At 44.7% G+C, this 14,384-nt stretch overlaps 1 protein-coding gene across 1 annotated transcript in view; it reads right to left on the minus strand.

The window, feature by feature from the left end:
* The window catches only part of ABCC4 (ATP binding cassette subfamily C member 4 (PEL blood group)), a 675,760-nt gene that overhangs the window by 386,573 nt on the left and 274,803 nt on the right, over nt 1-14,384 (minus strand). Inside the window, exons 17-18 of the mRNA XM_063953021.1 lie at nt 6,132-6,169; nt 808-908 (exon numbers count right to left, since the gene is read on the minus strand). Coding sequence (XP_063809091.1) covers nt 808-908; nt 6,132-6,169 — 139 coding nt within the window. The remainder of the gene's footprint in view (nt 1-807; nt 909-6,131; nt 6,170-14,384) is intronic.

Raw genomic sequence — 14,384 nt, forward strand, 5'->3', positions numbered from 1 at the left:
AGCTCCGGTGTCACGCAAGATCTCGCTGGCAGGCCGGAGCCGGCAACCATCACAGCCAGAGATATAGCTGTCCCTGCCAGTGGTGTATGGGCAACGATACCTGAAGCTGTCGAAATCCACAGCTGCAGCTGTCAGAACAGTCAGTGCAACTGTCCTTTCATACACTGCCCCTATATACTGGCGTGTTCTCTTTTAAATAGCAGCGCCGATATGGACAAGGACGCATAGCGCCACTGTCATTCTGCACGCACCGCCTCTGTAGTACATGGGGGAGTATCGGTATCAGTTGCCACAAGGTGCACTGATACCACTTCTCCCCCATATAGCCACTTTGTCCATTTGTGTTCCAGTCACATAGTGACAGCATACATCTACACAACGAGTAGGAAGGAGCTGAACCACTTGCGCCTCAGTAATATAATTTATTCCTAATTATATAATATTCCTGTAAATAAGCAGTACTCATGGTGCATTTTAAGTATCAGGAACCTCAGGTGTTATCAGGAGTTAAACCAAAGGTGTGTTTATTAAAGTGTCTTTAGTGCAAATTACATATAAAACAACATGCTACATTAGAAAAGCAAGGCTCTGACATTATTGGGGGCATGATATGACATCACCAGGGGTATAAACATGTCGGGTGGGCAAAGAGGAACAATACAAGAATTTCAAGGCATGCTTAGAAAAAGTATGTAGAAAAGGATAGCAGAACAGCTATGTTAAGTGTATACATTTCCCTGTAGTAGCCATGATAAAGTAATAAAATGCATCAGATAGAATTTCTGCATGGTGTTTATTGTGCATTACCTGCATAGACACCCAAATAGAAGCGGAGGTCTAACTGCTCTGTATTTGTACCATTGCTATCGGTTCCGGAGGTAACATTCAGTTTTTCCTGCTCTGTTGCCCTAATAGAGGAAACACAAATCAGCAACTCTGAAAATGACATTTCAGCAAAGAACGGACATCCAATCAATAAGCTTGTAACGTTATTGCTGATTGCCACTGAGATCTATCATATCCATAGATTAAAGTGACTGAAAGAAGTATGGGTTCCCTAAATAAGCAGAATGTAGGAAATGTGTTTCATATAGAGATCAGTTAGTCCTTGCAATCCTCACACATTAGTGTGGCAGGTGCTGGCCATCAATACTCTTATCAATCTTGAACACAGCTCCAATATATCAGACTATGAGCCTGATTCAGACCTGATCGCTGTTATGCGAATTCGCCCGATTATTGATCGAATGCGCATGCTTACGGATCATAGTGCGCACGCGTAAGGCCAAACTGTGAAAAAATCCAGTGTCTTTTTTGATCACGGGGGGACATTCTGACCCGATAGCTCGCTGCTGCGCATGCGCCGGTGCCGTTTAGGGAAAGCGGTCCGGCCAACGCAGGCGTGGCCGGTCCGTTGGGGGGGGGCAGTCCGCGGTGGCTGCGTGACGTCATACGCAGCCGCTGCGGGCCAGGGAGCGATGAGTAGCTCCCGGCCAGCACGCTAAAGCTGCGCTGTCCGGGAGCTACTCTTGAAGTGCAAAGGAAGTGTATTTTGGAATACAGGTTGAGTATCCCATATCCAAATATTCCGAAATACGGAATATTCTGAAATACAGAATTTTTTGAGTGAGAGTGAGATAGTGAAACCTTTGTTTTCTGATGGCTCGATGTACACAAACTTTGTTTAATACACAAAGTTACTAAAAGTATTGTATTAAAATTACCTTCAGGCTGTGTGTATAAGGTGTATATGAAACATAAATGAATTGTGTGAATGTAGACACACTTTGTTTAATGCACAAAGTTATTAAAAATATTGGCTAAAATGACCTTCAGGCTGTGTGTATAAGGTGTATATGTAACATAAATGTATTCTGTGCTTAGACTTGGGTCCCATCACCATGATATCTCATTATGGTATGCAATTATTCCAAAATACGGAAAAATCCCATATCCAAAATACTTCTGGTCCCAAGCATTTTGGATAAGGGATACTCAACCTGTAATTGCATACCATAATGAGATATCATGGTGATGGGACCAGTGGCGTGCGGTGAGGTCAGTGGCTGGCGAGGCACTGCAGCCATAATCTCTATGGAGTCCAGACGATGTCATCTTCTGCCGCCGTGCCAATGCCCACTACTGCCGCCACTAATGGGTGCCGACCCTGCCAATGGCCTACAAAATCACCGCCATCAATTGCTTGACCCCCAGCCGCTAATCTGCATCTCAGTCTGATGCCGCCTGTGCCAGCAGCCTTCCTGCTCATCAAACTTGTGATGAGCAGGCGGCTAATACATTGTCAATTTTTATAAATTTATGGGAGACAGAGAGGTGGAATATGGGGAGATGGGAGAGAGAGTTGAAATATGGAGACAGGAGGAATAGGGATAGACGACAGAGTAGGAATAGGGGAAGATGGCAGAGAGAGAGGAATAGGGTGAGAAGGAAGAGAGATGGAATAGGGGGCAGCAGGAAGATAGAGAAGGAATAGAGGGAGATGGGAGAGGAGGAATAGAGGAGATGGCAAAGAGAGAACAGAAATAGGGGTATATGGGAAAGAGGAGTAGCAAGGAAACAGGAGAGAGAAATAGAGGGAGATGGCAGAGAGAGAGGGAGGAGGAGCAGGCGGGCAGACTGGGAGTAGTAGTGGTGGAGAGCAGCGGGCAGGATTGGAGTAACAGTAGTGTAGAATAGGGGGTGAGGCAGGGAGTAATAGAAGGAGGGGGGCAGGATGGGAGTACTGGTGGGAAGAAGTGGGCAGTATGGGATCTCACCTCCTCTTATGCAGCTCCCGGGTCCCGGCCACCGTTGCTCCTTCCATGCAAGCTCACACAGGACATATGGCAAATATCCTATGTATATCACAGAAATAGTAAAGTGACAACCAGCTTGCAATTAGCATTAAAATCACATATGTTTAAAAAGTACATGAAGTAATATGTAACAGTTTATGCCCCCCCTGTTCCAATAATACAGAATACATGTCAGTATACCTGTTCCTAGAATAGTCCGTGGGGGGTGATAGAGAGTCTATTGATGAGCACAAAATCAGCAGCATTGAATAGTTACCGCAGCTGATGGTAGGGTCACAAAAGAACAAAATCGCTTTCTAGCGGCCGGGATCCCGACGTCGGTATGCTGACTGCCAGGATCCCGGCCGCCAGTCAACCATACCCAATGCATCTGAATGACTACTTGTACCTGGTGTAGGATTGTGACCCTACCATCAGCTGCGGTAACTATTCAATGCTGCTGATTTTGTGCTCATCAATAGACTGGGTGGTCTTCAGTTTGCCGGCTGTCGGGATCACGGAGCACAGTATACCGGTGCCTGAATCCCGACAGCCGGCATACCGACACTTTTTCTCCCACTTGGGGGTCCACGACCCTCCTGGAGGGAGAATAGATAGCATGGCGCGCGTAGCGCGCCACCGTGCCCGCAGCATAGCGAGCCAGCAAGGGGCTCATTTGCGCTCACCACACTGTCGGTATGCCAGCGGTCGGGATTCTAGCGCCGGTATGCTGGTCGCCTGGAGCCTGGCTGCCGGCATACCCTACTACACCCAATAGACTGCCTATCACCCCCCAGGGACTATACTAGGAACAGGTATACTTAAATGTATTCTGTATTATTGGAACAGGGGCATAAACTGTTACATATTACTACATGCACTTTTTAAACATATGTGATTTTAATGCTAATTGCAAGCTGGTTGTCATTTTACGATTTCTGTAATATACATGGGATATTTGCCATATTAAAGTGTTTTAATATATTAACCATGCCAACTTTTATATTATTATATCATTATATGTTATTCTATGGAGTGCTTTTTCATCATGTATTTTTTGGTAGGGGAGAGAGATAGAGAGAGACAGAGACTGACATATGGAGAGAGAGAGAGAGGCATGGAGAGACAGACACAGGGAGAGAAAGACATGCAAAGAGAGAGAGAGAGAGAGAGACAGACAGACATGAAGAGAGTGATATGGGGAGGGGGAGGGAGACTGGTTTGGGAAGGGACTCAGAGAGAGGGACACAGAGAGAGAGAGAGACAGCTAGACACATGGAGAGAGAGAAAAACAGGCATGGGGAGAGAGGACAGTGCCTACTTACCTGATCAGCCGGCCAGCCAGCCCCCTCCAGCATGCCAGTCACGGACCTGCTGCAGAGTCACTTCCTCACCCGACCTCTGAACTCTCAAAGGCCCATGGGAACTGCCTGAGAGGAGCTGGCAGGGTGAGGAAGTGACTCTGCAGCTCCCCCTACGTACAGCCAGCCCAGCCTCCACACAAGGATAATGAGGCTGTGCTGCAGCTGCTCATTACAGACTGTGCCTGCCCTGCTGCCCTGAAGTCATCCGTCTCCGGTAAACATCATAGTGGGGGGGGACAATCGGCAGCCACTGGTGTGATGGGGAGGGCATTGTTTGCGGCAGTCAGCCCGGGAAGGGGGGTGGCATAGCGTCCTGACAGTTCAATCCACCCCTGCTGCCACTGGCCAATCATTCAGTGACAGGGGCGTGTTCTCATCTCTGAGAGCACGCCCCTTGTCACAGCGGCACTGCTAGAGGTGCCGCTTGCAGGGCTTTTTGTAATGGGCTTTTACTTCCCGATGCCTGGCCCCGCCCCCGGCACTTTCACATAGCAATCGGGAGGCACCGAGAGCGGTGCCTCCGATTCACAAGAAAAACTGTTTTTTTTTTACATAAAAAGATGATTAAAATAATATAAAGACTAAGCACATACTTATGACACATCATATGTGTCATAAGTATCTTCTTTCTATTATTTTAATCATTTATGACAGGGGAGGCACTGCCTCCCCTGCCTGCACGTCCCTGGATGGGACCCAAAACACAATTAATTTATGTTTCATATGCACCTTATACACACAGCCGCCTGAAGGTCATTTAATACAATATTTTGAATAATTTTGTGTATTAAACAAAGATTGTGTACATTGAGCCATCAGAAAACAAAGATTTCACTATCTCAGTCTCACTCAAAAAATTCTGTATTTCGGAATATTCAGTACTTCGGAATATTTGGATATGGGATACTCAACCTGTATTAGAGCAAAAATGTAAAAAATTATTTGAAGTTCTTATTTTTAAAACATTATTGCTTAAAATTATATCATCTTGAAACTAATATTCCTCATCAATATTTTTATTATTTTTGGGTGCCCGGGGAATATTTATTAGTGACAAATTAATAAATATGTTTAATGTGGTTCTTTATTATGATCTGAAAGACATCTGGAAATGCGTGTAGTCTGAGCAATCTCGCTGATTATGACCACATTCTGGCCAGTTATCAATGACTTTCTAATAGGCCACAAAACGCTGAAACTCGCTGTTTAATTTTCACACTGAGGGCTATATTTAAGTGTGGGTTTGTAGAAGTGGAGACTTTACCCACAGCAACCAATCAGATTCTTTTTACTTTCTTCTAGAAGGTGCTAGATAAAGAAGTAGAATCTAACTGGTTCCTATGGGCAACATCTTCACTTCTATGAACCCGCACTTTAGTAAATATACCCCACAGGTTCAATATCACCTACTATTACTTGTGGGGAAAGTTGCCAGAATGTGCAGCATATTACATTTCCCTCCCAGGCTGTGGCTTCCTCACTGCCTCCTTCTTACTGTACATCATGAGCCCATGCTCCTTGTTACACGCAGCTCCGTCCTCACTTATATAATGTACCATTATCACACAAGTGTACAGGTAACTGATTCCTCCACTATCAGAACACACATCAGCTGAAACACTTTGTGCTGCTGTGCTATCCTGCTCATTTCAAAACTATGGAATGATAAATAAACAAAATATTTGCTCATTGCCAAATGTCTATCAAAAATGTTTTAAAAATATGTCAGAGAATAGCGCTTGTCAGTACCTAGACCCTGTTGTAAATATATAATAAATATATTGCAGACAATGTTTCGGTCTTATGAGAGGAAGAGAAAGCTTCACTTGTTTCTTTTTTTCTTTTTACAAGCAGCACAAGCTGTAATTCTATACTGCCTCCACTAAACATCTGTAAAAGTCTACAATTTGAAGAATGCACTGTAGAAATACATTGTAGTCAACTTTACTCTTCCTATACTGATATAACTTACCAATAAGAAAGCCACCAATCTTGCAAAACATATGAAACCTAAGGGTAGAAAATATAATAAACCACAGCTCATTACACAAATTCAAACATTTGCTTAATGACCAATTATAATATGTAATTACCGTAAATATAGTAATCACATTCTTCAAAAAGGCTCCATGAGGGTAATAACATGCGGTGCAAAATAGACGTTATGGTAAGAACTTACAGTTGATAACGTGATTTCTCTTATGTCCACAGGTATCCACAGGATAACATTGGGATACGCCGAAGCGACAGCGGAAATGGCACCAAACGGTCACGAGCTTTCTGGCCTCCCAGGATGCATCAGGGCTTCACCATATAATCCCGCACACTGACTCAGTCAAATCAGTTCTTTCCACAGCAATTAGGCAGGAGCATCAGGTAGAAACCTATTCAGGCGATAAGAACACACATGCACACCCTTCCATGCAAGAGGGAAGAGGTTTAGTGATTGTAAAGATCCTCAAATCAGGTGCATCAGGGTGGGACCCCTGTGGATACCTGTGGACATAAGAGAAATCACGTTATCAATGGTAAGTTCTTACCATAACGTCTATTTCTCTGGCTGGGTCCACAGGTTATCCACAGGATAACACTGGGATTCCCAAAGCCAGTTTTAGTGGTGGGGACGCTCCTGATTACACAAGAGAACCTTTCGCCCGAATTCTGCGTCATGAGAGGCAAAAGTATCCAAGGCATAATGTCTGATGACTGTGTTCATGGAAGACCATGTGGCTGCCTTACAAATCTGTTCTGCTGAAGCACCATGTTGTGCTGCCCATGAAGGACCTACCTTACGTGTAGAGTGAGCAGAGACATTAGCCGGAGTAGAGAGATCTGCACGAGAATAAGCTTCTGATATTACCATTCGGAGCCATCTTGCCAGCGTCTGTTTACTAGCAGGCCATCCTCTTCTATGGAATCCGTACAGGATGAAGAGAGAATCTGTTTTTCTGATGGCACTAGTACGATCTATGTAGATTCTTAATGCTCGGACTACGTCCAGCGACGCTTCTCCCGCAGAAAGTCCCGATACCTGAAAAGCTGGGACTACAATCTCTTCGTTAAGGTGAAACTTTGACACCACCTTCGGAAGATAACCAGATCAAGGGGGTCATTCAGAGTAGTTCGCTCGCTAGCAGATTTTAGCAGCATTGCACACGCTAGGCCTCCGCCCTCTGGGAGTGCATCTTAGCATAGCAGAATTGCAAACGAAAGATTAGCAGAATTGCGAATAGAAAATTCTAAGCAGTTTCTGAGTAGCTCGAGACTTACTCCTACACTGCGATCAGCTCAGCCCGTTTCGTTCCTGGTTTGACGTCACAAACACGCCCTGCGTTCGGCCAGCCACTCCCCCTGCTTCTCCAGCCACTCCCGCGTTTTATCCTGGCACGCCTGCGTTTTTCCGCACACTCCCAGAAAATGGTCAGTTTCCACCCAGAAACACCCACTTCCTGTCAATCACACTCCGATCACTTCAACGATGAAAATTCTTCGTTCGGACATGAGTAAATCTACTAAGTTTGTGCTAAAATACTTAGCGCATGCGCGCTGCGTACCATGCGCATGCGCATTTTTGCCTTAATCGCTCCGTTGCGAAAATCGGCAACGATCGAACAACTCGGAATGACCCCCCCAAGTTCTGAGAACTGCTATATCTTGAAAAAAACTTAGGAAAGGAGACTTACACGACAGTGCTCCTAAATCTGATACTCTTCTAGCTGAGGCTATTGCCAGTAGAAAGAGCACTTTAGTCGTTAACCATTTAAGATCTGCTCTCTTAAGTGGTTCAAACGGAGGTCCCTGAAGGAATTTAAGAACTAGATTCAAATCCCAGGGAGCTGCATGAGGAACAAATGGAGGTTGAATGTATACAACTCCTTGAAAAAAAAAAGTACGCACATCCTGTAATACCCCTTTCACATCGCACAAATAACCCTGTATCGACACGGCATAATGCCACGTCGAAACGGGTCAGTGTGCGATGTGAAAGCACTTTCGCTGAATTAGCGGGTCGCCTGACCCGATATAAAAGAAGGGTTATACCCGGGTTGAATACCGGGTCAGGCGCAGTGTGAATGGGAGCCGCGTCGATGCGACACGGCTCTCATTCACAGCATAGGGAGAGGCGGCGCAGGAGATGAGCTTATCTCCCAGCGCCGCGCCTCCACCTCTGCTGCGCCCCCCCCCCCCTGCTGCCCCCACTGCTATGGCAACCGACTCGGTATATTGCCGGGTCGGAAAGCCACCATAGCAGAGCAAATGCCGGATCCCACCCGGTAAGGACACGTTTCTCTTACCGGGTGGGATCCGGCATTTGCGATATGAAAGCGGTATAAGTCAGCAATCTTTCGCTGAAACCATACAGTTAATGCTGATACTTGAACTTGATACTTGAACTCTCAAGGAAGCTACTTTCAAACCCTTATCCAATCCTGCTTGAAGAAACTCCAAAATCCTGGATACTTTAAAAGATCTTGGATTCAAACTTTTTTCACTACACCAATGAATAGAGGCTTGCCATATTCGATTATAAATAGGAGCTGAAGAAGGTTTTCTTGCTCTAAGCATAGTCTGAATTACTTGCTTTGAAAATCCTCTAGCTTCTAGGATAGAGGTTTCAACAGCCACGCCGTCAAAGACAGACGATCCAGGTGGCTGTGACAACAAGGAGGGTCCACATTAGCAGATCTGGACGTTGAGGGAGCAGTATCGGTGCTTCCATGGACATCCTTAGTATACCAATGCCTTCTTGGCCAAGCTGGAGCTATTAGAATTATGGCTCCTTTTGTTTGCTTTATTTTCCTCACTACTCTGGGTAACAGAGAGATTGGAGGGAACAGATATGCCAGATGAAATTTCCAATTTACTGACAGTGCGTCTACAAGGACCGATCCGGGATCCTTTGTTCTTGATCCGTACCTCGGAACTTTGTTGTTTAGACGAGACGCCATGAGGTCTTTCTCTGGTAGACCCCATCTGTTCACTATAGTCTGAAACACTTCTGGGTGTAATGCCCATTCGGTTTACTGAATGGTGTGTCAACTGAGAAAATCCGCTTCCCAGTTCAGTACACCTGGAACAAACACTGCTGACAATGCTGGAAGATGGAGTTCTGCCCATCTTAGTATGGGAGTTACTTCCTCCATCAATCTTTTGCTGTGAGTTCCTCCCTGATGATTGAGGTACGCTACTGCTGTTGCATTGTCTGAGCGGATTTGGACTGGTCTTCCTTGCAGACTGTCCTTTGCCTGAACTAGAGCCATATAAATGGCCCTTATTTCCAACAGATTTATTGGCAGGCGACTTTCCTTTATGGTCCATTTTCCCTGGAACCAAAGGCTTTCGAGTACTGCTCCCCAGCCTTGAAGACTGGCATCTGTTGTCAGGACTAGCCATTCCTTTATCCAAAAGGGTCTCTCCTTGTTTAAATGGTATGTTTGTAGCCACCAAGCTAGAGACCTTTTGACGTTTACTGGAAACTTTATCATCTGCTTTTTTATTGTCTGATGATTTCCGTTCCATTTGGTCAGAATAAGATGCTGTAAAGGTCTGGAGTGGAATTGCGCATATTCCACCATGTTGAAGGTTGACACCATCAGACCCAACAGTCGCATTGCTGCATGGACTGACATTGTCTGAGTGTGCAATGCCTCCTGAGTCATGACCTGCCCCTTGGCTATCTTTTTCTCTGGTAAGAAAATTCTCTGTAGACCTGAATCCAATATGGCCCCCAGATGAACCATCTGCTGTGACGGATTCAGAGACGACTTTTCCCAGTTTATGAGCCACCCGTGTCTCTGTAGACAAACTACTGTCTGTTGAAGATGGATCAAAAGTAACTCCTGCGAATGTGCTAGGATTAACAGGTCGTCGAGGTATGGAAATATTCTTATCCCCTGCTTGCGGATATAAGCTGCCATAACCACCATAATTTTGGTAAACACCCTGGGTGCTGTTGCTAGCCCGAAGGGCAAAGCTTGGAACTGAAAATGTTGCTGGAGGATGGCAAACCTGAGGTAACATTGATGAGACCGTGCTATAGGCACATGTAGGTAAGCATCCTGTATATCCAGAGATACCATGTAATCTCCTGGTTCCATAGCCAACACTATGGAGCGCAATGTCTCCATGTGGAACCTTGGAATCAAAATGTATTTGTTTAACATTTTGAGATTGAGAATTGGTCGGAATGACCCATTTGGTTTCTGAATCAAAAATAGATTGGAGTAAAAACCCTGTCCCCGTTGTGATGGGGATACCGGAACAATCACACCCAACTGAAGCAATTTCTGAACTGCTTCTTGCAGGGCACTGGCCTTCGACTATATACGAGACGGGCTGGTGCAAAAAAATCCTTGAGGAGGCTGCCTCCTGAATAGGAACCCATAACCCCGAGATACCACCGTCTGCACCCAAGCATCTGTTGCCATATGTGTGCAAAATGAAGGAGCCGGCCCCCAACCCTGGAATCCTCCAGGCGGAGGCCCGTCTCTTCAGGCTGATGGTTTCTGTTCAGGCTTGGAAGCTGGCTTTCTACTAGCCCATTGCTTCCTACCCCTGGCCGATCTATTGAACTGGGGTTGCTTAGACTCTTCTTTAGCCTTTGCTTTGCCTTGCCATCAAAATGGCCGAAACTTTGAACCCCTAGTCTTAGGGTTATAACTAGCCGGAAATCTGACCTTTTTGGATACAGCTTCCGATTCTAGAATATCTGACAATTGTTTCCCAAACAATATATTTCCAATGAAAGGCAATGCTTCCAATTCTTTCTTGGATTCAGCATCTGCTCTCCAAGTGTGTAGCCAAACTGCTCTACGAGCGGCTACTGTCAAGGCTGATGCTTTAGAAGCAATCGTACCCATATCAATTGCTGCTTCTTCCAAATATTGGGCAGCTTGTCTTAAACGGCCCAGATGATACTCCTGCTCCCCATTAAGAGAGGAGAGGCCATTCTCTAGTTCCTCCATCCATTCTACCATTGCCTTTGCCATTCAGGCTGACTCCATAGAAGGCCTTACCACTGCTCCTGAGAGAGAAAATATATTTTTCAAGAAGCTATCTACCCTTCTGTCTGTGACATCATTTAAAGAGGTAGACGACAATGGCAAAGCAGATTTATGCACAAGTCGCAGTACATGCGCATCTACTTTAGGAGGAACTTCTCTTTTTGAACAATCCGCAGCTGGAAATGGATAATAAGAATCCCATTTTTTCGGAATCTTATATTTTTTACTTATATTTCAGTCTTAACTGTTTTTGTTCGTTTAAACACAGGTGCTTTAGATTTTGACACTGTTTTGGCTGTTTCCTCCAAAGAGAGAATAGTCTTCATTGCATCAATAAGTTCAGCTACATCCTCTGAGCTGAAACTCTGCGATTGATCATCATACGGAGTATTTGAATATACTGTATCATCATCTGCTGTATCATCTTGTGTAGTCTGCAACATAGACATATCTGTCTTAGTCTTACCTGTACCTTGGTTACTTGTAGAAGCTACTGGAACCAAACCATAAGAAGGGAGCTGCATGTATGGGTTAATAGTGTAGCCTATTCCCTGGGGTGGCGCTGCCGGAGTTAATCTGTCCGCTATTGAAGACAAAGTCTGTGCGAACATACTCCATGGTGGCTCTGCTGGTTGTTGAACCAATTCCTGTTTTTTACTTTGCTGAAAAGCAAAACAGTTCGCACATAACCCTCATAAGTGACCAACTGGCCTATACCAATTAACCCTGTTTTACAAGATAAACATGTTAAGGATGTAGGAGTGCCTGATAAATTCTCCTCGTCACTTTTGCCGCTCACAGACATGGTATTAATCTGTTTTAATGACTACACAATTTGTGACTAAAAATCACCTATATATAAATATATAGAAGTGAGATCAATCTGACCACAATCGTGCACCTGAATTGAGGTTCAGAACAGAACTGACAACATATAAAAGTCAGCACACATACTAGCAGTCAGTCACATGTTAAAACATTAAACATTGTCATATGAGAATACAAATCACCAGCATAATAACTTACAAGTAAGTAGGAAAATTGTATTTCTGTTTTTAACTGGTTTTTTTCAAACATAACATGCAGAAACAAACAGTAATATACAGGTCTCATATGCCATATGTACCAAAATTAACAATTCATACTAACAAGTAGAGAGAATTTTAGTACTGTATAACCCTTCCTCCATAGAGCGGGATACAGGGAGACTCACCACACTTCCATATACATCAATACGCTCGCAAGACGCTGAGTGGATTCAGACGTTACTGGTGTAAACTGCCGTTCTGATAACTGATGAAAAGACACGGATGCTCACTAACGGACACGGACGCTCAGTAAATGCCACGTATATGCAGACGCTAAGGCCTGCGACTCGGTCCGGCAACTCTAGTGTACACAACCGCAGCGTCTAAGCTGCGACTGAGTACCCTCGTGGTAGCGTCTGAGACGGAAGTGAGGTCATTCAGTTCATGGACGGGAGACGCGCGGAAACTGGTCATGAACTTGGGGGAGGGGCGGCCAGGAGAGCGTCTAATTCCCCCTGTTGACAAACTCTAAGGATCGTGGCCTCAACCTAGTCCTGGAGCCTATGATCCCTAAAGCATAGCGCTGTCGCACCTAAGAGTGGTCGGCGCATCAACACACTGTTTGTAGTCTCCACCAATACAGTGTAGCTGTGTCCGGAATCCCTAGTAAGAGGAAATCCATTGACTTACCTTCTCCCCATGCTCCGGCCACAGCCTGGTTACGTCTGCTGGACCTGCTAGAATCATCCGACACAGACGCCCGTCGAGACAGCACTATACTGCGAAGGTAAGCGTTGTTGCGACCCGGTGGGGAGTTGTTGGAGCGACTCTTTCTAATATGCGTTTAAGACGCTGTTAAGAAAAGTCACTAAAAAAAACATAGTAAGGCTATAAAAATAAAATAATAAAAGCTTCAGGCTGCTATTAACAGCAGCCCAGTGACCATGGTCCGGCTCCTGCCACACCAAACAAAAAACTGATTTGACTGAGTCAGTGGGCGGGATTATATGGTGAAGCCCCGATGCATACTGGGAGGCCAGAAAGCTTGTGACCGTTTGGTGCCATTTCCGCTGTCGCTCCGGCATATCCCAATGTTATCCTGTGGATAACCTGTGGACCCAGTCAGAGAAATTAAACGTCCCTATCCATTTGCACATATAGTTTTGCTCATACTTATGTAAGTGCATATACAGTATCATGTAATTTTCTAAATATAAGTATCGTTAAGTGGTAAACCATGCATGCAACTGCATAAATGGGTGCATCCAAGCAAAAATTGCCAGATAATGTGAGAGGGCCTATAGTGATTAAGTTTAAAAAAAAAAACTGACAACGTTCAATAAACACCTAATGCAGTGGTTCTCAAACTCTGTGCCGTGGCACCCTGGGGTGCCTCAGGACACTTGCAGGGGTGCCCTGGGTTGGTGGTCCAGGACCAATTCAAATTATATATGGTCAATGTAATAGGCAAAACCAGTGCTGGTGGCTGCCAATCATAATATATGTGGACAAACAGAAGCAAATCCTGTCCCTCGCAACTGAACTAAACCTAAGGATGAAATAAAAATACAATTTATTTAATTTAATATTTCTTTCTAAATTTCTCAATAAGAAACTTTTTGCCATGGGATGCCGTGAAAAAATTTCTGATACTCTAGGGTGCCGTGATTCCCAAAAGTTTGAGAACCACTGAACCTAATGCAATAGTGCTACTAACTAAGGTACTGCTACTCAATACTAAGGTACAGCTACTTAATTATAGGCTGATTTAAAGATACCTGTAACCACATTTATTGGCCAGGAAAATGCTTATGAAACATATAGCAAGTGCAACACATTAATGGGCTCATTTATGAACGAGTAAAGTAACTTGTTGTGAATGATAAAACTAGTCACTTCTACAGATGTGTCCTCATACATCTTGCCTTAATACGCCACGCAGTGGGAGATGCCTGGTGTGAGTGAGCTGACAGGTCTCTTGCAACTCCAGACGTCTGTTTGCCGAAAATGTGTATTATTTGCATCGCTATACGAATATCATACTCTGCTGATTAAAATGATATGCGGCATGCCTATATTCTCTGTGCGTATGCAGATAAAGCCATGGTCGCACAAAGAATATAGGCATGATGCATATCATTTTAATCAGCAAAAGCTGTTTGTGCGTCTTATTCGCATCGTTTTGCAATGAAG

This window comes from Pseudophryne corroboree, chromosome 2 (assembly GCF_028390025.1).
Source record: "Pseudophryne corroboree isolate aPseCor3 chromosome 2, aPseCor3.hap2, whole genome shotgun sequence".
Classification (NCBI taxonomy): Eukaryota; Metazoa; Chordata; class Amphibia; order Anura; family Myobatrachidae; genus Pseudophryne; species Pseudophryne corroboree.